At 47.0% G+C, this 25,632-nt stretch overlaps 1 protein-coding gene across 1 annotated transcript in view; it reads left to right on the top strand.

Moving 5' to 3' along the window:
• Positions 1-10,401: 10,401 nt before the first annotated feature.
• The window catches only part of NELL1 (neural EGFL like 1), a gene marked incomplete at its 5' end in the record, with an annotated part of 852,276 nt that continues 837,045 nt past the window's right edge, over positions 10,402-25,632 (top strand). Inside the window, 2 exons of the mRNA XM_080816285.1 lie at positions 10,402-10,456; positions 19,455-19,583. Coding sequence (XP_080672411.1) covers positions 10,402-10,456; positions 19,455-19,583 — 184 coding nt within the window. The remainder of the gene's footprint in view (positions 10,457-19,454; positions 19,584-25,632) is intronic.

Here is a 25,632-nt window from a genome sequence, read left to right as displayed (position 1 = left end):
GTGGTGGGGGACACCCCTTTCTTGCGTTTTAGTGGAATCTGTAATTTTATGAGAATCGTGATATTCCAAGTCCCCTTACCTTTTCAGCAAACTTCTCCAGACATTTGTAGGATTAGAAGAAAATAATGACTAGAATATAGTGTGGATCCACATTGAAAAAGACTCACCTTTTCACGATTCATTGCTCCAGCCTCTAATTTTTTTACTTGTACACTCAGGGTCTTCAGAATTTATGTTTCCGGTACCTAAGAGTTTGTGATGCACAGTAGATACTCAATAAACACATTGTTGAAGTGAATAAGCAAATACTGAGCATTGGCTGTGTACAAGGAACAGAGCTCAGTGTAATGATGTGCAAGAATACATGAGGAAGACTAGATCCTTCCCACCAGGTTACTCAGCCTGAGTGAGGCTTTAAGATGAGTATGTGCTTTCCAGGGAGATGAAAGCAAGTAAGCGATGGCATGAGCACAAGACAGACCATTTCAAGAAAGAGTGATGGATGAAACTGGAAGGTATAGTATATGCTTGTGGGAAGTGAAACTGAGGCTGAAACTGTAGGTAAGGACTTGACAGCCAAACTCCTTCAGTGCCAATGTGAAGAGTCCCGATGTTGTCTGACAGGCTACTGGGAGCCATGGAAGGTTGTTGAATAATGGAGAGAGATTTCCTGGCAGAGGCAGCTATGATGCTGGAGACAAAGCATTGTCTTGGGGTTGAGGGCCAGCTCCTTCCCTTGTTTACACAGTCTCTGTTTTCTCACTTGTAAAACGGGAACATTTATACCCATCTCACATAGTCGCTGTGACGATTCACTGAAGTTTGTATGTGAAAATGTAGCATTGCAGATGCATGTTGGGTATTTACTATTACAGTCAGATTTGTGCATTTGAAGTGTTGATCCGATCTCTGTGTCAAGGACAGATGAGAGTGGGGAGGAACTTGAGGCAAAAACTCTGGTTTGATTGTGCAAGAAACCAACACCTTCAAAATGTCAGAAGTGAACTGCAAGACACCAGCCAGGTCATAAATCTAGAAATACAGGGGGTCTTTCCAGGTCATCTCCTTCCTGACTCATGACTGGGGCCACCAGGGGTCACACTTAAAGTCAGAGCAATCAGCATGGAGATGACATGTACCAGTAGGAACAGACATAGCAGTGGGGCTGGAGAATGGTCCTGGAGACTCTCACCCCTGCTGAGTGCTGCTATGTTAGTTTCTGGATCTTGGCGCAGTCTCAGAATCCAGGGCAGGTGCTGGGGCAGGTGTGGCTCAGGAGTTTCAGGACAGGTTTGATATTCTTATCCCACCACATGTTTCTTCATGCTTCTCCTCTCAGTCAGTTAGTGAAGGCTGAGGGATTCTGTGGTTATTTATGAAGGATGCTCATTTGCACAGTTTTCCCACCATGTCCATCCCAAGTGGGTGTTGAGGGACAGATGCACGGAGTGAGCTTTGGGCTGTGCCTTCTAAGAGAGCATGAATTTGATCTTTCCTGAATGAGAGCATTGACAAAGACCATAATAAACAAAAAAAATCACTCAGCCCCACCTGCTTAAAAGTGGAGAGTCCTGCTAAGCACAAGCCCATGACAGTCTTAATGAGCACTCCTTCCCCGATCTTGCCTTCTTGCAAGAGCTTCGTGGTTATACAGCCCCTGTGTCTTGAGGTAGGGGTGGGATGAACTTGCCCTAAGCCAGAACTGGTATTTTGTCAAGTTGGTACGATGCGAGAGAGAATGGTGGAGACTGAATTTCTCTGGATTTCTGTTCTTCCGTTCTTTAGTAACATCTTCCGCTTTAACTAGGTTTGTTGTCGCTCAGCTGAATGTGACCCTTGGTATGGCAGATTGGCTACTGGCTCTACTTCTTTACCCAACCCTGAATCACATCTGGGCTATGTCCTCATTGTGAACAGATTGTATTTCTTGCCTGTTGCCTTTAATAGCATGGGAGCAGAAGTGACAGTGTGCCCGTTTTGAGTCTAGCCCTTAGGAGACCTGGCCTATTGCCACATGCTCATTTGTGACTCCTTGTGCTGTGAGATTAACATATCCTGGCTAACCCACTGGCCCAAGGCAGATGAAGGGCATGTGGGAGAGTCACTCAACTGACACACAGACTTGCCATGAGAAATCAATCAGCTCAGTCACTGTGGCCTGAAGCAGACGTGTCTGGCTGAGGCCAGCCCAGAGGAGCTGAATCCTAGCCACCTGGTAGATATGTGAAAATAAATGCTTAGTGTTGTATGGCCCCTGAAACTTTATAGTTGGTCATTATGCAGCAATAGCTAACAGATACATAGGGAATGGCCTTATGACTAAGTTCTGCCTGGAGATAAGTAAAAGTGATACACGGGACTCTGAGTATGCTTTTTCCTTCTCTTCGTTCTATTCCATGTTTACTATCTGGAAGGTAGATATGATGGCTGGAGTATCAGCAGCTCTATTAGATCATAGGAATGACAGAGCAGAGATCTGGAAGGAGCCTGGCTCCCTGAGTATTCCTAGAACCAGTGGATGAAATGTGGACTGCCCAGCTCTAGAATTCTTTTACCTGAGAGAGGGAGTATCAAACATCTCTTATTGATGTTATTATTGTTTGGGAGTTTTTCCATTATACAAAGTTGGATGGACTCTTCAGTGATGCAGGTCATTAAATACACTAGGAGGACTAGAAGGAGACCAGGAAACCCCTGGGAAATGTGGGAAAGCTTAATTTTACTTTGTTGGCAAGGAGAATTTTTGTGGCCTGTGACTCTGGAAAGTAGTCCAAAAAGCACTGGAAAGGACAATTTCCATTGTATGTAGCTGGCAGAAGCCAGTCTCATGAACTGATGGGATAGGTTGTTGCCTAATGTAACTAGAGCAGTCTCTCCTGGTTCCAAAATCTCTCACTATGCCATCCCATGGCCTGAAATTCCTTCAGGGGTTAGTCATTGTTTTGGGTCATAGGCCGGCTCATGGAAGCTGTAGTTCAGTGAGGACTTCTCCATCTCTCCTAACTCCGTGTGAGCACGTATGAAAGCACGCCGTCCTCCTAACTTCCCTGCAGAGTCCTGGCCACAGTGTTGAGCATATGGGACTTCTACTACGAATGAAGTATTGTCTTAAGGCCTAGAGAAAAAGACTGGGTACACGCTTTTGTGGGCAGCCCAGGGACACTGGGTGGTGGAAGAGACTTTGTGGAAGAAAGTTTGAAAGCTGATGAGCAGGAGTCAGTCATCTTTTCTCTACACTTTTGGTTTCCATGATGAGAAATTTTCCTCAAACTCTTTCGGCCTTTTATTCCACTCCCTTCTTACTCCTTACAGAGGAGGAGGGAGGGCCATCGGTCCTCATTTCTCAATGAGTTCTCCTTCACACTCTTGCTTCACCCACACCAGTGGGAGCTGATGGCCGTGCCAAGGTCCAGTCTGGAGGGAGGGCTGATGGCCGGTCCATTTGGGCTTCCATATTAGGCTAGTCTCTTCCAGCCTTGTGTCTATATTCATAAAAGTCATGTTTGGCCTCCTGCTAACTCTTTTACTTATCCGTTGGTCAAAACTTATGCAGGGAACAGAGCTGCTATTTGTTCATCTCCCACAAGACCTCAACAAGGAGACGGACGCCACGGGCTTCACTCCAGGAGAAGCAGTAGACATTTCTGAAGCTTAACAGTTTGGCACACAGATTCTGGAGTCAGATTGCTTGGGTCTGAAGCTTGGCTCAGCCACTCATTTGGCATATGGCCCAGTTGCCATATCTGTAACACAGGTATGGTGATCCCACTTACCTAATCGGGTTGTCTTGAGGACGAAATCCATGGGAAGGACTTCTCTTAGAGCAGTAACCCAGCCAGAGTTACATGTAATAAATGGAGCCATTATTATTCCGGTCGGGGTTGGGGCAAGGCCTGCTTCTGAAGGACACATATCTGCTTTTCCCTGGTCTATAGGGATGGATAATATGTGCTTCTTACACAACAGTTAACAGAACCTGGGTATGTGCACACCTTGGTTCTTGTCGTGGAACCTTGAAACTCATCCAAGATTATTGATGTTAGAGATTAGGAAGGTTTCATCTGGAGAATTATTAGGTGCCTTTATCTATATGTCTCTCTAAAGATTTTTCTATCTGTCTTCCTACAGGTTGCTACCTAGCTTTGGTCCAAAGAGTGTTTGAAGTGGCAAGACAGAAGGACAATAGTTAACTTAGCAAAATATGAGTCCCTCTAATTTGGGTGTCATTTAGTTTGAAGGTAGTAATTGGAAGTAGACTTTTTTTATGTAGAATTCATATATTCATATAGAGACAGAAGGACATGCATGAATATACTCATTTGACCCCTCGTTATGATTGCATGCGAGCTTCAGGAAACGAGAATACCCACAAAGGTTAGGGGTGCATGGTTTCAGGGAGTCCTGGGCCACCAAGCTTGTGAAGGAGACTTGGGGTGTTTGTGCTTTCCTAGGCTCTGCCACCAAATTGGCACTTGTGTTAATTTCTAGGGCAGCCACATCATAGCAATACAAACTGGAAACTTAACACAGCAGAAACTTAGACTCTTACAGTTCTGGAAGTTAGAAACCTGAAATCAAGGTGCTGGCAGGTCCATCCCCCCCACCCCCCAAGCCTCGGGAGGAGGAACCTCGCTTGCATCCTCTAGCTTCTGGTGGCTGCAACAATTCGTCTCCTTTGTCCTCTGGTGTTCTCCCTGTCTCTGTTTCCCCCGTGACATTTCCTCTTCTTACAAGGCCATCTCGAATTAAGGCCCACACTCATGATGTCATCTGGACTCAAGGACATCTGCAAACACACAGTTTCTACACAAGGTCACATGCACAAGTACTGGGGGTGAGAATTCCGAAATACCCTTTGGGGGGACAACACAGTCCAATCTGTAATAGGACTATCCTCTGATTTTCCCCAGTTTCATAAGGAAGCTTGTTATGTGTCCAAATATGTGAAGGAAGTTGAAAGGCTGTTTGGACAAAGGAGAGCAGTTTGGGGAGGGGAACTGAAGGGCAGGAAATGAGATGCAAAAATCTCTCTGCCTTGAATCTGCCTCTGGCTTGTGGATTTAGTTTGGATTCTACAGAGTCCTTCTAGCTTTGCCCTCTGTGGAATCTGCTGTCCCACAAAGATTCAGCAACGGAGCAGCTCTGGGGGCCAATGTGAGAAGGCAGTCAGTTGCCTTGGTGATGGCCAGTGAGAAATGTCCGTTCTCCATGCTGCTTCCTGGGAGAGCAACCACTGAGTCATTCAGTGAACATTTATCCAGCTCCTAAAATGCACTAGGTTCTGTTTGAGGTGTGGAGATACACTGATGAACAAGAAAGGCAAAAATCCTACTCCTGTGAGATTGCATTGCACGGAGGTGACAGAATAAATAAGACTAAATCATTATTTTGGATAATAATAAGCACTATAGGGGCACCTGGGTGGCTCAGTGGTTTAAAGCCTCAGTCTTCTGCTTGGATCATGATCCCGGGGTCCTGCAATGGAGCCTCGCATCGCATCAGGCTCTCTGCTCAGCGGGGAGCCTGCTTCCCATCCCCCCCATCTACCCCCCCCCCTGCCGCCCGCCTCTCTGACTACTTGTGATCTCTGTCAAATAAATAAAATCTTTAAAAAAATAATAAGCACTATACAAAAATAAAGTCAGGTAAGGAGGCAGAGAGAGACCTGGGGAAGTGAGAGGAAGACCCCTTCTTCAGGTGGGGGCTCCCAAGGAGTTGACATTTGAATAGAGATTTGAGTGATGTAAAAAGAGACGCACACAGAGATTTATGGAAACAATGTTCCAGGTAGTGGGAGCAGTCCTTGAGGAAGGTATGAACTTGGAATGTTTGAGGAATAGCAAGAAAGCTGATCTGGAGGGAACAAGGGGTGGCGAGTGGAAAGAGAGACAGTTGGGAAGGTAGGTAGAGGCCTGGTAAGATGTTTGGGTATTTTCAAAACATGGTGGAAAAGTGCAGGTTTTTTTTTTTTTTTTTTCCAAGGGAACGGTACTGGACACATGGTTTAAAAAGCAGATTATGACTGCTGGGGGTGACGAGTGGATCGGAAGAAGCAAGAGAGGAGACAGAGGGAATAATGGGGAATTGATGGCAGTGGACAAAGAAAGGGACAATGATGGACTAGAGCAAGGTGGGAATAGTGAGGGGTGGTGAGAGGTGATTGATTTGGAGTTTTTCTTTAAGGTATACTGACAGGGCTTGACGGCTTGAATGTGAGGGATGTGAGGGAAAGCGAGTCAAGGATGACCCCAGGTTATTTGATTGGAGCACCTGGCAAAGACTTAGAGGGCAGCAGAAAACAAGTTTGGGAAGAGGGAAAAATCAAAAGTCCTCATTTGGCCATATTACATATTTTTTCCCCATAACCATTGGAGTTTTCTTTAAACCAGCTTTATTGAGATATAAGTTACATACCATACAGTGAACCTGTTTGAAGTCTACAGTTCAATGGCTGTTAGTATATATTAATCTGTGAGTTCTTCACCCATTACCACAATCAACTTTAGAACATTTTATTACCCCAAAATAAACCTTATGCTCTTTAGCTGTCACCTGCTAAACCTTCCCTCCCCTTCCCCTCAGCCCTAGGCAACCACTTTCTGTCCCTGTACATTTGCTCATTCTGGACATTTCCTATAGATGGAATAAGATATGCAATCCCTTGTGACCGGCTTCTTCCACTTGGTGTAATGTTTTCAGGATTCATCTGTGTTATGGGACTTCATTTCTCTTTATTGCTGAATAATATTCCACGGTACAAATATATCGCATTTTATTTATCCATTCACCAGTTGATGGACATTGGGCTATTTCCACTTTTTGGCTATTACGAATAATGCTGCTAAGCACATTTATGTCCAACTTAGTGTGTGGACATATGTTTTCATTTCTCTTGTGTGTGTACCTAGGAGTACAATTGCTGGATCGTATAGTAGCTTTCTCTTTAACAGTCTGAAGAACCATTCTACATTCCCACCAGCAGTATGCGAGGGTTCTAATTTCTCCACTTCCTTGTCAACGTTTGTTATCTGTCTCTTTGATTTTAGCTATCCTAGTGGCTATGAAGTGGTAGCTCACTGTAGTTTTGATCTGCATTTCCCAGATGCCTAATGATGTTGAGCATCTTTTCATGTGTTTAATTGGCTTTTTTATATCTTCTTTGGAGGAATGTTTATGCAGATCCTTTGCCCAATTTCAAATTGCGTTGTCTATTTGTAGTAGTTTCTTAATAGATACAAGTCTCAATCAGATATATAACTTGCAATTCCCTCCCTGCCCTGTGAGTTGTTTTTTCACTTCCGGTGGTGTCCTCTGAAGCACAAATGTTTTTGATTTTGATGATGTGGTCATATTACATTTAAGACACCCAATAGGTAGTTGGGTGGATAAGCCTGGGGTTCAAAGGAGAACCTGGGGCTGGGGATACACATTTCAGAATCATCCATGTATAGACAGTATTGAAAGCCATGAGACTCGATGAGAACACGGAAGAGTGTGTTGCTGGAAGAGAAGAAGGCTGACATTTAGGGGTCGGGAAGGAGAGGCAGAAGGATAATCAAAGGAAGCTCCTGGCTTCTGGAGAAATCAGGAAGGAAGCTATGCAGAAAGGCAGGGTGGACTTGGGATATGGCATTGGGTAAACCAAGTCTCACTGCTTCCTCCACTGAGCACAGGTCCCATCGCAATATCCCAACCTCAAGCACCTAAACCGCCACGTGGTCCCTTCGTTGCCACTATGGAAGTTTGCTGGGCATGTTCTGTGAGACTTACCTTAGCCAAACAGGTGTACCCACTCAGTATCCCCACGCAAGAAATGCACTTATAAGAGGAGACTGAAGTTCTTCGTTCTGTAGGAAGATCTATGACCTTGTGAGATTAACTCGTTAGTATTAATGGATGTGATGCTGCAAAGCTTTGACAGAACTTATGTCTTGCTTTAGTTTTTAATGGAACACGATAAGAGCCCCATCCCACGGGACCCACTAATTACAGAGACCTCAAGATGGACAACTCTAAAGGTCTTACCCAGACCATCTTTTCCCTGTGCTGGGGTAACTGTGTCTTCCAGGGGTTCTAGGATTTTTGACATCAGTGAAAGGGCCTTTGAAACAACAGTTCAAAACCACTACAGGCTGCTCACATTGAGGTGTATCTAAAAACTGCAGAGGAGAGAGGGGCCGTGGCTCTCAACACAACATGGCTTATGGGTAGTTTCATTCACAAAGTCCTATGACACTTGAGGAATCCTGTTTTCTGCAAGGTGTGTGATTTTAATGCTGGCTTTAAATGTAACATGCTCCAGGTCGAAGGAAAAAGTCCTGACTCTGTAATGAAAACACAGGGTCAAGGCAGACAGCTCCCCTCCGGGCTTGAGCTGAATCCCGGAAGAGTTGGAGAATCAGTTTAGCTTTGACATCAGTTTGCTTCTTAATCTTTTCAGCTCAACTTCTAGAGTACACAACACACTTCTTTGCTGACTGGCCTCCTTCCTCTTCAGCCATCAGGAGCTTGGATTTACCTGCTGGTTCACTTTCTTTTTCATCTGTCAAGGGACTACAACGTGAAGGGCCAAGTGGGACAGTGGCTTGCATACAGAAATATCCAGAAAAATAGGACAGAGATCAGAAAAGCATGTAGAACCTTCTCTCTTAATAAGCAGTGCGGCTAATTTGGTGACCTTCAGTGGGGTCTCCTGGGGTTCTGGTTATGTAGGGGTTAGAAATATGGGAAGTGGGGGGGGTACACAAAGTGAGAAGGGCAGATCCTTATCAGTGAACAGAATTATGAAACCTTGGAACTGGTTTCCCAAGGATGTGTGAGGACTGTTCAAAGACTTCCGTTTCCGCCCCTGGGATTGCAAATATTAAAGGGGCTGTTGGGCTCAGAGAGAGGAGCCCAGTTGGGCAAGTGGAGATTTAAATCCCATGGGGTGGGGGGCACCTGGGTGGCTCAGTTGATTGAGCCACTGCCTTCGCCTCAGGTCAAGATCCTGGAGTCTCCAGATCGAGTCCCGCATCGGGATCCCAGCTCCATGGGGAGTCTGCTTCTCCCTCTGAACTTCTCCCCTCTCATGCTCTCACCTTCTCTCAAATAAATAAATAAAATCTTAAAAAAAAAATCCCATTGGGGCTCATTTGGTATAAATCAGAGGTTCTGTCATCTCTGATTTCACGACTCTGTATCCTAGTTATAAATAACATTCCTGAGTGGAAGTGCGACAAAACCTGGGACATCTTTATAGGGAACGCCCGGGGTCCAGAAGGGGGTCACAGAGTAGGAAGAGGACTTCCCTTCTTGCCAGCAACAAAGTCTAACTTTTCTCCGCAGGGAATAGTGTTGTGGTGAGAGGAGGGTCCCAGAGGAACTGCGGGAGAGGCCCAAACTAGCTATGAAAGGAGAGAAGGGCTGTTGACAGAATCATCAAGTCACCAAGAAAAAAAAAATGGTTAAGGATTTCCCCTATGTGGCAGCATTTGCCCTGCAGAACCGGAAGGTTTGCAGATACAATCCCCAGACCCCCACTGTAGCTCACTCCAGCTCGGGGACCCTTCTTCGGTGCCCCCGACCTCGGCGGCCCCCCCTCCCCCCCCCCCCGCACTCCCGAAGCGCGTAGCCAGAGAGAGGGGTCCACCGGAGAGCGGAGACAGACAGTACCGGTGGCGAGCGCCGACTCAGCCGCCAGCCCCCTCAGCCCATAGCCCCTCCCCGCCCAGTTGCGGGAGCAAATCCCGGTAATTGTTTTCCGGGGAGGGGCTGGGCGCGCTCCGTGGCGCCGCCCGGGTCAGGGTTCCCGCGGGGGAAAAAGCCCACCCGCGAGGGCTCGGCGGCTCTTCGTCTCGGCGGGGATGAACTGTGGCAACTTCGGCAACCCCCACCGCGGCGGCGAAGCAGAGCCAGCGACAGTGGCGAGGCCAGCTCGGCTGGGCTGGAGCGCGTGAAGCCGAAGGGGCTCCTGGCGTCTTTAGTGTCCCCTTTTTGGCCGCGCGTCCCGGGACTCCAGCTCCGGTGCTCCTGGTAGTAGCGGCTTCCGTGCCGGCCTCCTGGGTGCTCGCAGCTCGGCGGGCGAAGCAGGAAAACCCGATCCCAGCGCCGAGCGCAACCTGCCGGAGTGGCCGAGCCCCGCGCTCCCGCCCCAGCTCCGAGGCGGGCGCAGCCGCAGCGGGGGCTGGAGCCGAGCCCAGCGCCGCCGCCGCCCGCGGTGGGGGGCGGGCTGGGGGCGGGGCGGCCGGGGCCGCCTTGCCGGGCGCGATCCCCGAGCGCAGCACCCGGCGCTGCCGAGCCACCTCCCCTGCCGCCCGCTAGCAAGTTTGGCGGCTCCGTGCCCGGCGCGTCTCGAGATCCAGGCGCATTTGTTCCCTCCTGGTTTCCGCGCGCCCCGTTTGGCGGGGACCCTCGGGAGCGATGCCGAGGGATGTGATTTTAGTTGTGTGGTTCTGTGTGTGCACCGCCAGGACAGGTAAGCACGGCTGGGGCGGGCGGAGGCATCCAGGGGAAGGGGGGAGTCGCGCCGCTGTGCCCAGTGCCCGCACAGGCGTTGGGAGACCTGGAGACGAGCTCCGTGCTGGTCCGGGAAGGACGGCGCGGTGTGGATGGGTGCCCCAGATCTCTCTGCCCTGCTCCAGGTGAAAGGGTGAGAAGTGGGACTCACGGGCTGGAAGAAGCCCCCACGAGTGCTCCCTTCCTTGGAGAGGCGGCCTCGCGGACGCAGGAGTGAGGGGCGCGGCCGAGCCGGCGCACCCTCCTGCTCCTAGTAGCCAGCTTCCGGGTCGAAACCACCGCAGGTTCGGCCCGCGAGTCCCACGCCCCCGAACTTGAAAGGTGCGGTGGAAACCGCTCTGACTGCGCGGGGCCGTGCCGGGAAGAGGCAGCCGCGGGAGTCGCACCCGCAGAGAGCGCTTCCGGCCGGCGGGCTGGCGCGGCCGCGGCCCGGGAGGGCACGGCATGGGGTTAGGGCTGCGGGCGAACCGCGGCATTCTGTGGTCTCGCCTTCTCCCCTCCTGACTCTCCCCGGGGGAACTCCAAGAGCGTTCTCTCCCTCTCCACCCTGTCCCCAGGGGCTGGACGAACAATAATTGGTGGGAATTGGAACCGTGGAGACAATCCAGGGAGATTTTTCTCAAGCTTCCAGCCAGTTTTCCCTTGCTATAATTGCGGTTGGGGATCGTGGAGGGAGGACTAGGATAATTGGTGTAATTTCTGAAGTCCCCACTTCTTTCTGCCTCCAGAGACGCAGTTGTGAGGACTCTAAGAGCACCTCCTTCCATCCGCTCCCACTCGCCCCCAACCCCATATCTCATGGGGTTTGGAGACCCGTTCTCGGTCGTCTTCTCCACGGGTCTCATAGTAGAGGTGGGAAGGTGGGAGTTGGGTGGGGTGGGGTGGGGTGGAGTAGGCACCGTATAGGCAAAAAATACAGCCCTCCGATGCCGGGGGTGGGGGTGGGAGCGTGGCGAATTTTGATTCCTGGGCTAGCCAGCCTTAGTATGCGCTGCCCACCTTGCATCCCAGAACCGGCGTGTGGTCACTCTTCCCTTTATCTTTTCTTTTCTTTCTTCTTCTTTCTTTCTTTCTTTTCTTTTCTTTTTCTTTTTCTTTTCTTTTCTTTTTTTTTACCACTCTCATTTCCCTTTTTAGAGGCATAGCCTCCTTCCCGGGCCAGGCAGCAAGTTTATGAGGAAAGGGCTGGGGAGGGTGCCGTGCCTTGGTTGGCCTGAAAGTTCCCTCCGCCTGCGCCCCAGGCGCTCCTATTTGGCAGTTAGCCCGCCTGAGGATACAAAGTTGGGCGTTCGTCTACCCAGGTGAGAGGGTAGCAGCTTTCCCTTTGCTTAATGGAAGAGCAACGGGTGTAGACTCTCCAGGGACAAAAGGAATCCTCCTCCCTTTCCTGTCTTCATCCGAGCTTCCCAAGGCTTCAGGGAGGGACAGCTAGGCTCAGTCCAGCCTAGAATAGCTGCTTCTTGGGTATGGGCACCACGGGATGGACTAGGCTTTTAAAACCAAGAACACACCGGAAGAAATGCGCCCCCAGAAAATCAGGACGGGCGAGGCTAATGCAGAACATGCACTACCAGTCCGGTGCGCGGAGAATCTGGTGCTGGTGAGCATTTTAATGGAGGCACGGAAGAGAGAGACACAGATGGGGGAGGGGCAGCTCCTTGGTTATTTCACATCTTCAGGTGCACGTCGTTACTGGTTTGCCTAAATCCTTTGTTCTCATTAGTTCTTTGAAAAGTCGCCAAAAAGTGCCCCCATCCAGAATGGACTGGGTCTCCGGGGTGCATTGCTCTTGGAGATCTTGAAGAACAGTCTTTTCCCCTTCCCCACACTAAACCCCTTTCAATCTTGTAAAAATTCTGTTGTAGCGAAGATTTATTTATGTATTTATTCAAGGAACAGTTGAGTGCCTTGCTGGGTGCCAAGATTGGTTATGCAGAGAGGAAACGACTTGGTCCTTCTTGACTTACAGGAACTTAAAGCTTAGTTGAGAATCTAGGTAGAAACTGGAAAACGTTTTTTTCCCCCCTATAGCTCTAAGGGGGGCACCGTGGGTGGTAGGAGAGGAGGGAGCATAAGAAGTTTCACTGAAAGCAATACAGAGGAGAAATGGTAGGAATGAATTTTGGGGAGGGGTGGTTGGTGGTCAGGGAAGGCTTTAATCAGGAGGTGACATGTAAAAGTGGTGTTTTGAAGGCTTTACAGGGAGTTTTCCAGTTGGGCAGAGTGGGGCAAGTCATTCCAGGCAGAGGGCGGAGGCTGTGCACAGGCAGGGGGAGCATGGGAGGGTCTGCCCTATTGGTTATAGCAGTTGCCAGGGAGCGTGGGTTTTCTGTGCCCCTTGGCACTTCTTGAACACCAGAGGCCACATGCTGCTTCTGCAAAAAGTATCAGAAGAATCAGGATGGCGGGGAGCGCGTGGTTTGGAATTATATCTCAAGTCCTTTGCTTACAATTTCTTGTCTCTTGAAGGGGTACCATCAGCAGTTTTCTGGGGGGGGGGGGAGGTTTACAGCCTCTTTGATTTGCCCAGGACCCACCATCCCTGCATCAAACCTTCATTCTCTTTGGTAGCAGAGGCTGACTCGTGATTAGTTTATCAGGATCCAAACAGCCGCTCAGAAAGTTTATTTGTCAAGTGGGACAATTGGTGTCTGGGCTGTTAACAGTCCAGGATGAAATAAACATGTGGTTCACTTAGTGAGCTGCTCAGATATCAGCGCCTTTTAATGGAAATGAATAGATGATATCAGACACATTTTAATTAAAGCAGCACTGCAGTGCAGTAGCAGTTACATATGAAAAGATCTAATGATAGGTGTCACAGGAAGCTGCTTAATTTGCTCATTGTTCAGGGACCTTGTTTTAAGAGACTAAAATGGAGTCAAGATAGGAGGTGCTGTTCTCTAGGTCTTGTTATTTCTGGGTGAAAGATCATTCTGGGATTTCCAGGTACATACTTAATAAGGACAGTTTAGAAGGCTACATTATTATTAGGTCCCTGAGTTTTCTCCGATGGTTGGCTGGGCTGTGTGATTAATACCCAATTCCCTTTCCTGTTTGTTTCGGTCACCAGGCCAGGCTGGTGGTGGTGGTTGGGGGGGTGGGTGGCGGTGCGGAGCCCCTGGGGCACCTTTTGCTGACTTTTGCTGCCACCTGCTGGAAAGGAGAGCCTTTTCTTTTTGAACCACTTCACTGGCTCTTCATTAACTCCAGAATAAGAGAGCGGTGAACAGAGCCCCCAGCCTGCCGTGATTATGTGTAGTATTTGGCTGACTTGGAACAGGCATAGAGCATGTTCTTCAAGGATATTGCTTTTGGGGAACTTTGCAGAGGTCCAGGGGTCTGAATCCGTCAACTGGTGGTAAAACCCTGCTGTTACACGAGGTCTTGGAACAACTCTGCAGCATCCCATTCCTGTGTGTTGACCAGGAGAAAAGAGCTGCCATCGCAGACAGTGAGCCCGGATTACATGTGGAGTGAGCCAGGCCCGGAAGGATTTGCTCGGGAGCTTAGGCCCAGGGCCCTGAAGGTGTGCTGCACTGTCTTTGGGCCTGAGCACTCCCTGGCCAGGACGGTGGGGTAGCCAGCAGTAGCAGGTGTCCCGGGAGATTAGGGTGGAGGTTCTGAATCCCAGAGCCAGGCCTCAAGTGCCTCTCCGCCAGTAACATGCTGCCTTCCAGGTTTTAAAGAATGCTTTTTCCCCAGAAGCATTTTATCCTGCCTAATTCCAGTTCCCAGCTTCAGTCATTTGTAGAGCAGTTGTGGCCAAAGTAGAGAACTTTAATAGGGTTTCCTTGGAAAGGGCAGGAGCTCCATGCTTGGACAAGAAGCAGAAACATTAAAGTAAAAAAAAAAAATTATTTTTATGGAACCAACGCTCTCATACTGCATTAGGTTCAGGAGAGGCCATGTAAATGCTACCTTATTAATAGGTTTTCTGATTCCCTAGGCAGTGTGTAAAGTGCTGTCTTTTACACATCCTGCTGTTGGCACAGGACATTTTCATCAGGAAGGAGACCAATTAAAGGGAGAGAAGAAAAGTGTATCTGGAAGCCTCATTGATTTCTCTTGTTCTGTTTTTATGGGATGTTTTCATAACAAGAACAATACAGTTATCCTAAAACCAGGGGATCCCTTTACTTGTGGGCTGTCAAGGAGGAATGAGTAGAGACTTAATATTTCGATTTCCCCAAGCACAGCCAGAGTGAGCAGCCCTTCTGGGTCAGTTGGGCATGTGGAGGGCTTGGGAGGAAGAGGGACAACTGTACGTTTTGCACAATTCCAGTGGAGTTGAGGACCAGGGAGCTGTCTTAGGAAAGACAGATGCAGCAAAGCCCAGCTGGGCACCACGTATGTGCTAGGCATGTTCCCATAGCTATCATCAAAACCTTAGGAGGTTTGGAGGCAGTTATGACCATCCTCATTTTACAGAGGAGGGAACTGAGGCTCAGAGAAGTGAAGTTATTTTTCTAGGGGTTAGTAGGGGGAAGAGACAGGAATGAAATGGCTCTTGGTTTAATGTCCTTTCCACAACACTTTGTGGACGGAGCATGCTGTGTCCTCATTTGGGGACAGGGATCCAAGGGCACCAATGGGCGGTTCTGCTAGTGCTACAGAATCTGTTCGGGTGCGTTTTAGGCTTGTCTAGTTTGCAGGACCCCTAGTCTGGGAGCATTTTTTTTTCTTTCTTTTCTTTTTTTTTAATTAAATTTTTTATTTTTTAAATTTCTTTTCAGTGTACCAGGATTCATTGTTTATACACCACATCCAGTGCTCCATGCAATACGTGCCTCCATAATACCCACCACCAGGTTCACCCAACTTCCCACCCCCTGCCCCTTCAAAACCCTCAGATTATTTTTCAGAGTCCATAGTCTCTCATGGTTCACCTCCCCATCCAATTTCCCTCAACTCATCTGGGAGCATTTTAAGGATGTCAATTATAGTGGGTCTTTAGTCCCTGCTTCGGTCAACCCCTGCCCCATCTGGAACTCAGTGGCTTAAAACAACATTTATTTTGGTTCACGTTTCTGTAGGTTGTTCTGTTCCTGTGATCCTGGCTCATCTAGGTCAGGTTTGGCTAAGCATGGTGCTAAACTCAAGTGGGGTGTCTGCTCCATATGCCTCTGTCTCCTTGGACCAGTGGAGCAGTGGGGCCATGTTCATGGTGCAGGGGTACCAGACATCAAGCCCTGCCCCACAAGCATGGTCAAGCCTCTGCTCATGTAACATTGCTGACATCCCAAGCATCCCAGTGATTGAAACAAGGTATATGGTGAGGCTCAAAGTCAAAGGAAACAGAGGTTTACTTTCACTCGAGTGAAAGGAACTGCAAAGCTACATAGCAAAGGGTGTGGCTCTGGGAGGGGTAAAGATTTGAATCCAATAATTCAGTCAACCACAGGTTTTTTCTCCTAATTTATTTATTTTTTTATTTTGTTAGCCACTGTATAGAACATCATTAGTTTTTGATGTAGTGTTCAGTGATTCATTACTACATACAACACCCAGTGCTCATCACAGCACGTGCCTTCCTCAATACCCATCACCCTGTTACCCCATGCCCCTACCCTTCTCCCCTACGAAGCCCTCAGATTGTTTCCTGGGGGTCCACAGTCTCTCATGGTTCATCTCTGTCTCTGATTTCTCCCCCTTAGGATTTCCTTCCCTTCCCCTGTGGTGCTCCGTGCTATTCCTTATATTCCACATAAGAGTGAAACCCTATGATAATTGTCTTTCTCTGCTTGACTTACTTCACTTAGCATAATCCCTTCCAGTTCCGTCCATGTTGACGCAATTGGTGAGTATTCATCCTTTCTGATGGCTGAGTAATACTCCCTTGTATATATGGACCACATCTTCTTTATCCATTCGTCTGTTGAAGGGCATCTCAGCTCCTTCCACAGGTTGACACTTCTCCAAAGAAGACATCCAAATGGCCAAGAGAAACATGAAAAAGTGCTCAACATCTCTAGCCATCAGGGAAATACAAATCAAAGCCACAGTGAGATACCACCTCACACCAGTCAGAATGGCAAAAATGAACAAGTCGGGAAACAACAAGTGCTGGCGAGGATGCGGAGAAAGGGGAACCCTCCTGTGCTGTTGGTGAGAATGCAAGTTGGTGCAGCTGCTCTGGAAAATAGCATGGAGGTTCCTCAAGATGTTAAGAATAGAGCTCCCCTACAACCCATCAATCACATTACTAGGTATTTACCCCAAAGATACAGATGTAGTAAAAAGAAGGGGCACATGCACCCCAATGTTCATAGCAGCAATATCCTCAACCACAGGTTTTCAAGAACATTTCCTTGGCCTGAATGCCATCCTGTCATCTGGTGGTATACCTCGCTTGAAATGCACATTGCTCGGAGGTCATTGTACCAGAGCAGTAAAGCTGCATGCACTCTTTAGTTCATTATTTAGGTCCTAAATTCAGGGTGTACCTGCTGTCAGCCTCTGTGCGAGGCACTGGGGCTCCAGAGACACTAGGGCCCCAGGGACACTTCTGTCTTATCATGTCCAGCTAAAGGCATGTTCCCTAGATCACTTTCCTTATTCCCAGCCAGAGGAAGACAGCTTGGAGGTCCTCTGAGATCCCTCTTGGTTTAATTTCTGCCATATAGGTGTACAACACGATAGATCAGACTGAAATATTAGTTCTTCCCCTGCCTTTTCAAGGTGATCACAGAACTGCTGATATCTGAGCTCACTTGGAGAAAAACATCTCTGGTCTTTACCAGAAGCTCCTGGGGCTATGATTCGGGCTGATGGACACCCATCGGCTCAGTCCTTTGCACAGAGTAGGTGTTTGATCCGTCTTTGTGAACAGAGTCTGTGTGAGGAATGAACAAGCAGGATGGGAGCTTAGGGGAGATCATGAGGTAAAGTAGGAGCATCTCCTCCTCCTCCTCCTCTTCAACACACACACCTTAAGCCCTCCAGTGATTTTCTGTTGCAGTTAGCATACCCATCTCCTTCCAGTGGCTCAAAAGGCACGCCCTACTCTCTGGCCTCATTTTCTACCACTCTCTCCCTGCCCGTTCTGCTCTGGCCACGCTGGCCTTTCTCTGTTCCCCAAATATGCCCAGTCTGTTCTTGGTTTGCAGTGGGTGAGAGCCCACTCTGTATCCCTGGAAACCCGTCCCCCCAGATCTGGCCGCTGCCCACCCCTGCAGGCAGTCAGGTTTCAGCTCAAAGGAACCCTCCCCGACTGTTCTTTCTAAAGCCCCACCCAAGTTGCTTTGTATTCTGTGACTCCGTTTTATTTCCTGCGTGGCATTTATTGCCATCTTAAATTATCCTTTTTTTTTTTGGCCTGTCTTCACCCTTTGGCTCAGGAATGTGTGCTCTGTGAGGACATCTCCAGTGCCCAGCACTGTGTTAACGTTGTAAGCTCTCGCTAAAGCCTATTGAAAAGTTACTGCATGAATGAATGAATGAATGAATGAATGAATGAATGCAGAATGAGTAGAAGGAAGAGCTGTCCTTGAGGAAACTGGTCTCATAACGGGCTGCATTGGGAAGGGGGAGATTGAACCTTCAGTTCAGAGGACAAGGAGAAACCGGACAGAACCCGAGAATGCAGATTATGTACCCTGCCTTCAGTTTGACCCTTTTGTCCGCCTTGGCGAGCCTTCCTAGCCCAGCGTTCTGTAGCTGTTGCAGCTCCTGTTTTCTTCTTAGGAAAAGAGGGTGTACCGGCTTCCTTCCCCACATTTGTGGGGTCAGGGGTGAAGGCGGGAGGACAGATGACGTTGCAATAGCCCACGACGTCCTGATCATCATTCACTCAGTCTCTCTCAGACACATTTCCAGATCTTGCCTCCGCAACTGCATTGCCAGCAGACAGAAGTTGACAGCTGTTGCTGATTAAAACATTTCTGACTGTGCAGTCAGAATTGCACCGCTGAGATGTTAAGTGTAGATAGATGCTGCCTTTATGAATGGCTTACTCATAGCCCCTTCCAGTGATCTCTAGCCTTATTAATACGTAGAATTGGAAGTCACTTTGCAATCATGTGTGTGTCATTGCACAGAACGCCCCCTGGGTGAGAGACGGCCTTCTGCATTTGCCTTTCTCAGATCAGGCGATGGGGGCTCGTGGCCACGTTTCTCTGCACAAAGGTTCTCCAACAGAGTTGTCAGGGAATTTAACTTTCTCTTCAGGAATCTCCTTGGAGGGAAGGAACGCCTCTTGTTTCTTTTTTTTTTGGCTAACCCCTCTGCCACTCTACTCCAACAGGGACAGGAGTGCTCTGCGTCACCCTCCTTGGTATCAGGGTGGCTATGCCTGACGCAGGGGGAGTAGCCCGTGGAGGTGTTCATGGGTGACAGTGGTGTCAGGTTTTGCTACTGTATCACTTTTGGAAGCAGGTGTATCAGGGCCACGATCCTGTAGGCACCATCCCTGCATCTGAAAGAATTTGGAAGCCCGAAGTTTCTTCATAAGTCACATGACAGCAAAAGCTACCCTGAGGGGGACCCTTTTGGTGGTGAAACTTGACCTTAACTGACACGAGGCTGTGTATAGTCTTTGTTTAGCCAGCCAGAGGAAAACATTGTACCTCTTGGTCCAGAAATACTATGTTTGGTTATGGGGTACTGCTTCAGATTTTGCTTAGGGTGTTACATAAAATGTAGCGTTTAGGACCTAATACCTTTCCAACATATGATACATTCTGAATCTCAAATCTATTCAGCTCTGAGGGTTTGGATAAGGGGTCCTTGATCCATAATGAATGGGGGGCGAGGGGGGAAGTGACCAAGAAACTGCAATATCGTGGGGGCCACGGAGCGAAGACTTGTTCTCCCTTTCCACCCCAGAAGGTAGCCTGTCCACCACTCGTCACTGGCCTCCTTGTATTCCCTGCCCCTCCTGGCCTCTGTAATTTCTGTTCTGTTTTGCTGCAACAGTCTGTATTTGAAGCCAAGACAGCCTTTCTGTTCCTTTTCAGTGGTGGGCTTTGGGATGGACCCTGACCGGCAGGTGGATATTATCACCGAGCTCGACCTCGTGAACACCACCCGTGGAGTCACTCAGGTGTCCGGACTGCACAATGCCAGCAAGGCGTATTTATTTCAAGGTAAAGGCCCCTCCTCCTTCGGATGGAGGCAGAGCTTGGGGAAGAGGATCTGTCTGGGGAGTGTTCCTGTGGTGTGTGTGTGTGTCTCAGGCTCATCTCCGCCATTTCTCTTGTGTTCTTGTCATAAGTATGTTCAGAAATGTCAACGGGGTCCAGATAACTGAGGGATATTCTGAGGGTGGGAGGGGGTCACTAGAGGCATGGTTGTGAAGTAGTTGGTTTTTGGCTGTGACACATTTCCGTGGGTATTTTGGTGGGGATCTAAAGTTGAGTGAAATTGCAAAGGTCTTGAAAGCCATTGGCCAGCCATATTATTTTTACAGGATATGTTTTCAACTGTTACCCTTATCTTTGCCCATATCTATACTATATCTATACCTAGTCTTCTTCATATACTTTCTCTCCTATTTAATGGGTACATGAGCACAGAGGATGTTTTATGGCTGCATTCTTTTAGGAGTGCAGCTTACTTGGTTCTCAGTTATCAAGGGAGTGTAGTGGGCTTCTTATTTATTTATTTACTATTTAAGAGAGACACAGATAGCAAGAGAGCAGAGTAAGGGAGGAGAGGGGGAAGCAGGGAGCCTGATTCGGGGCTTGATCCCAGGACCCTGGGAGCCTGACCAGAGCTGAAGGCAGACGGTTAACCCACTGAGCCACCCGGGCGCCCCGTGTAGAGTGCTTCTTAAAATCCTGACTGCCTGAGATCAAATTCCAGTGCTACCACTTACTGGCTTTGAGACTTTGGGCAATTGGTCAGCCTTACTGTGCCTGTGTCCTCATTTAAAACACTAAAGTACCTCTTTCATGGGGACGTTATAAGCAGTAGAGGAGCTAATCCAGCAAAGTGGTTAAAACAGTGTCTGATACCTCTAGTAGCTCCCCGGTGAGTCCTAGCCTTTAGTACGGAACTCGTGGTGTGTACCGCGCAACATGCTAATAGTGGGATTGCCAGTAAGACAGGTACAGCCCGTTCTAAACTATAGTGGGAGAAACAGTCACTGCACAAGGAATTATTGGATTACGATTGCTGTACTTACTAGGAAGGGGATGTATAGGCTGCCAAAATGAGTAGTACAGGGAGATCTGATTGAACCAGTGTGGAGAGACAGTAGTGGTCAGGTAAAGGTTACCTGGAAAATTGATGCGTCGGCAGAGACCTGAGAAATGAACAGCCAGCCTGGTGTAGGGAGGGGCGGGAATTCAGAGCACCGTGGGCAGGGAAAATAGTGTGTATGAAGGTCTGAAAGCAGAAACCAATAGAAAGGTGTCCAATGTGGCTAAATGGTGGCGAGTGGCTGGGGAGGCAGGCAGGGGCTGGGTTACCTTGGACCCTGTCGGCAGAACGGATATTTAGTTGATACCCAGAGGCTTACACACATTGATGGTTTATGGCCGGTATCTGTTCTGATAGGTGGGAGGCCATGTACACTTGTGAACGATTGTAATTCTTCTCTTTGGTGTAGCATCAGGTCAATCATTTCATAATCTACTCTCAGAACAGGGGGGGTCTTTGTGAAGGTCGCTGCAGGGAGTGACCTCATTGGATATGATAGGGAGGCAGCTTGGGTATTCCTCTGAAAAGTTCTGGCACGGTTCTTTTCAGTCAGCCTTTTGTGAAGACAGCAAAAAGGATTATTTTAGGGGCACCTGGGTGGCTCAGTGGGTTAAAGCCTCTGCCTTCGGCTCAGGTCATGATCTCAGGGTCCTGGGATCAAGCCCCACATCGAGCTCTCTGCTCAGCAGGGAGCCTGCTTCCCCCTCTCTCTCTGCCTGCCTCTCTGCCTACTTGTGATCTCTTTCTCTCTGTCAAAAAAGTAAATAAAAAAAATCTAAAATTAAAAAAAAGGATTATTTTAGAATGGCTGGACCAATATTAAGAGCTGAGATTTACGTATTTACTCTAGAGATAACTTAGGTCTTGTTAATGGTATATAATAAATCTACAGATATTATATGATGATACATAACAAGACCAGGGGTATGCTAATATCCAATTACTCTTACTAAGGAATTGGCAAAGTTTTTAAGCTGGGTATGGTTAAGAGAATACAGATGGAATTACTTTTCTTTTCGCCTTGTACAAGGTCTGCTCAGTTACTGTTGAGAGGTCATGCTTCATGAAGGCAGAAGTCATCTCTATTTGGATACATCCCTACATCCCTAGAACCAAGTACCATGCATGGCATGTAGTAGGTGATAACTACACATTTTTATTTTTATTTTTATTTTTATTTTTTAAATTTAATTTATTTATTTGACAGACAGAGATCACAAGTAGGCAGAGAGGCAGGCAGAGAGAGGAAAGGAAGCAGGCTCCCTGCTGGGCAGAGAGCCTGATGTGGGGCTCAATCTCAGGACCCTGGGATCATGACCTGAGCTGAAGGCAGAGGCTTTAACCCACTGAGCCACCCAGGCGCCCCTACACATTTTTAATTGAATTAAAATTTCCTCTGTCTCATGTGCTCCATGAAAGGTTTATTGCCTACTTGACTCACTATTCATTCAGTTATTTATTCCACAAGTGTTAGCTTCTTAGGCAAGAATTCTGTTACTTTGTGTGATCTTTGCTTTGGCATCTACCTCTGGGGTGTCCAGCAGGCTCCAGCTGTGGGGAGGGATTTTCAACTTCTTTGGTGGGAAGAGTAACTTCATTATGGGAGGTTGACCGAGGAGGACTTTCCCGTAAGGATCCTTGTGATTGCATTGGGCCTACCTGGATTATCCAGCTGCAAGCTCTGCACGTCAAGATCTGTAACTGAATCATAGGCTAAAACCGCTTGTTCTGGCAGTTAGGACACAGACATCTTTGGGGAGCCATTATTGTGCTTACCACACCATCCACCCTCTAGCCCCCAAAGTTTCATGTCTGTCCCACATGCAGGATACGTTCACCTCATCCCAGGATTCTCCAAAAGTCTCCTTATCCAGTCTCGTCAAATGAAAAATTCCAAATCTGATTTTCTACATAATCTAAATCAGGTATGACTCTGACTCTGAGTATCATAAATTTGGGGGGAAAAGTCCTCTCCATCTATGGATCTGTGAAAAGTAGGAAACAGGTAATCTGCTTCCCAAATAAAACGGTGGGACAAGTGTAGGATACCTGTAATAGGTAGACCTGATAATAGAATGGAAATGGGAAGAAGAAGGGGGCCACCAATCCCAAGGAATTTTGACCTCCAGCAGGGCAAACTCCGTTGAATTTCAGGGTTTGGGAGTAATCCTGTGTGATCCCTGGCTCTGCCTTTTGGGCCTGTGACTCATTCCTTTGAGTTATTCTTCCTTTCTCAGGCAGAGTAGCATGTGTTTATTGTTGAATAGTTTTATCAATCTGTTTCCTGCCTGTAGAATTTTCAAAGTCTGTCAGCTTTTTCTCATTTCATCTTCTTTCAAAGTTTTCCTTCAGTCCAAGTTGGCAGTGTTTCTGCTGTAACATTCTCAGGAACCTTTAGGGTCTTTAGGGTCTCCTGTCCATTGGACAAAAGGTCTTTCTTAGCTAGCCCCATCTCTGTTCCTGTCCTGTGCCAAGATGGCCAAGGGGATCCATGAGTCACATACCTGATCTCTCCAGAGAGACCTCTGTGTGATTGAATCTTCCAAACTTGATCCTTCAGAAGCACTAGCAAAAGGTTGATCAGCTACACCTGTGGTTTTCACCCCAGAGCAGAATTTCCTGACAGTGAATCTCCTCATTTTATTGTCTTTTGCAGTCCAGATAGGCTGAGAGTTCTCCCATTCCTCAGGCCCTAGTTTCTTCCTGCTCATCAGCTCATCACTCCATCTCTGTCTTTCCTCTCATCTTTTACTCTAAGCAACAAGGAGAAACCAGACTGCACCTTCAGCACTTTGCTTGGAAATCTCCTCAGCTAAATGTCCAAGTTCATCTTTTTACAAGTTTTGCTTTCTGTATTATTCCAGGACACAATTTAGCTAAGCTTTCTGTCACTATGTAACAAGGATCCTGTGTCTTCCAGTTTCCATTCCTTTTTAGCCCTTGCCAGCAACATTTTTAATGTCCATGTTTCTACTAATGGTCTGTTCACAATGATTTAAGTATTCCCTAAGATGATATAGGTTTTCTCTACCATCCTGTTACTTCATTTTGAGTTCTCACTAGCAGAGTCTTTAACATCCATATTTCCACTAACAGTTTGTTAGTGGCAGCCAGGACTTTCTGTCATGCTCTTCAGAATTTTTTCAGCCTCTGCTCATTATTCAATTCCAGAGCCACTTCCATGTTTTTAGTTATTTGTTACAGGAGCATTCTACTTCTAGGTGAAAAAATCTATATTAGTTTCCTGTTTTTCTGTAACAGATTGCCACAAATTGAGTGGCTTGAAACAAAACAATTTTATTATCTTATAGTTTTGGATGTGAGAAGTCCAAAATGACTTTTGGGAGGCTAAAATCAAAGTGTTGGCAGAGCTGTCTTCCTTCTGGAGTCTTTACAGGTATTTAGACCATTTATATTTAATGTCATTATTGACCTGTTTATATTTAAATATATCTTTTTGCTATTTGTTTTCTATTCTATATATTCTTTATTCAATTTTTTCCACTTTTTGGCTTCTTTTGGATTAATTAAAGTTTTCTTTTTCAGTGATTTCATTTAATTTCCTTTGCTGGCTTTTTAGCTATAACTCTGTTTCATTATTTTAGTGATTGCTTTAGGCTTTATAGTATACATCATTAAATTATTACAATACACCTTCAACTAAATGTATACAACTTCATGTATATTATAAGAACATTTCAATAGTTTACTTCTTTTCTCCTGGTCATCAGTCTATCATCACATATTTTACTTCCCATCCCACATTATTATTTCTGTTTAATCAGTCAAGTATCTTTGAAAAGACTTAGATAATAAGAAAATCAATCACATAATTACCCATGTAGTTACTATTTTCTGTTTTTTTTGGTACCTTGTGTGGATTCTTATTTCCATCTGATAGCATTCTCATCCTGTCTCAAGGACTTCCTTCAACATTTCTTGTAGTGCAGGTCTGTTGGTGATGAATTCTTTTGGATTTTGTATGTCTGAAAAAGTATTTTGTTTTCATTTTTTTGAAAGATACTTTTGCTGGGTATAGAATACTGGGTTGACAGTTCTTTTTTCCCCTTTCAGTACTTTAAAGATGTTGATTCATTGTCTTCTCATGTACATTGTTTCCAACAAGAAATCTGTGTCACCTTATCTTTGTTCCTCTGTAGGTAATTTTCTTTCTTCTGATTTTAAGACTCTCTTTGTCACTGATTTTGAGTGATTTGATTATGGTGTACCTCAGTGTGGTGTTTTTCTTTTCCTTTTCTTTTTTTTTTTTTTTAAGATTTTTATTTATTTATTTGACAGAGAGATCACAAGTAGGCAGAGCGGCAGGCAGAGAGAGGGGGAAGCAGGCTCCTTGCTGAGCAGAGAGCCCGATGTGGGGCTCGATCCCAGGACCCTGAGATCATGACCCAAGCTGAAGGCAGAGGTTTAACCCACTGAGCCACCCAGGTGCCCCTCGATGTGGTGTTCTTTCTTTCTTTATTTATTTTTCTGTGTGAGATCTCTCTCTCTCTCTGTTTTTTAAAGTTTGTCAGAGAGAGAGAGAGCACAAGCAGGGGGAGTGGCAGCCAGAGCAGGCAGAGGGAGAGGGAGAAGCAGACTCTCTGATGAGCAAGGAGCCTGATGTAGGACTCTGATCCCAGGACCCTGGGATCATGACCTGAGCCGAAGGCAGATGCTTAACTGACTGAACCACCCAGGCATCCTTGTGTGAGACCTCTTGCACTTCATCAAATTTGGAAAGAATTTGGCCATTATATCTTTAAGTATTTTTTTCTGTCCCCATCCCTCTTCTTTAGGGACTCCAATTACATGTATGTTTGGCTGCTTAAAGTTGTTCCCTAGTTTTCAGATATTCTGTTCATTTCAAAAATTATCATTCATTTTTCTTTCTGTAGTATTTTTGATAGTTTCTCTTGCGATACTTTCAAGGTCACTAAAGTTTTCTTCTGTAGTGTCTGCTGTTAGTATCATTTAGTGTTTGTTTGTTTGTTT

Source organism: Martes martes (assembly GCF_963455335.1).
Source record: "Martes martes genome assembly, chromosome: 10".
NCBI classification, from domain to species: Eukaryota; Metazoa; Chordata; class Mammalia; order Carnivora; family Mustelidae; genus Martes; species Martes martes.
Note: the sequence above shows the minus strand (reverse complement) of the source record. Positions and strands in the feature narration are given on the sequence as shown.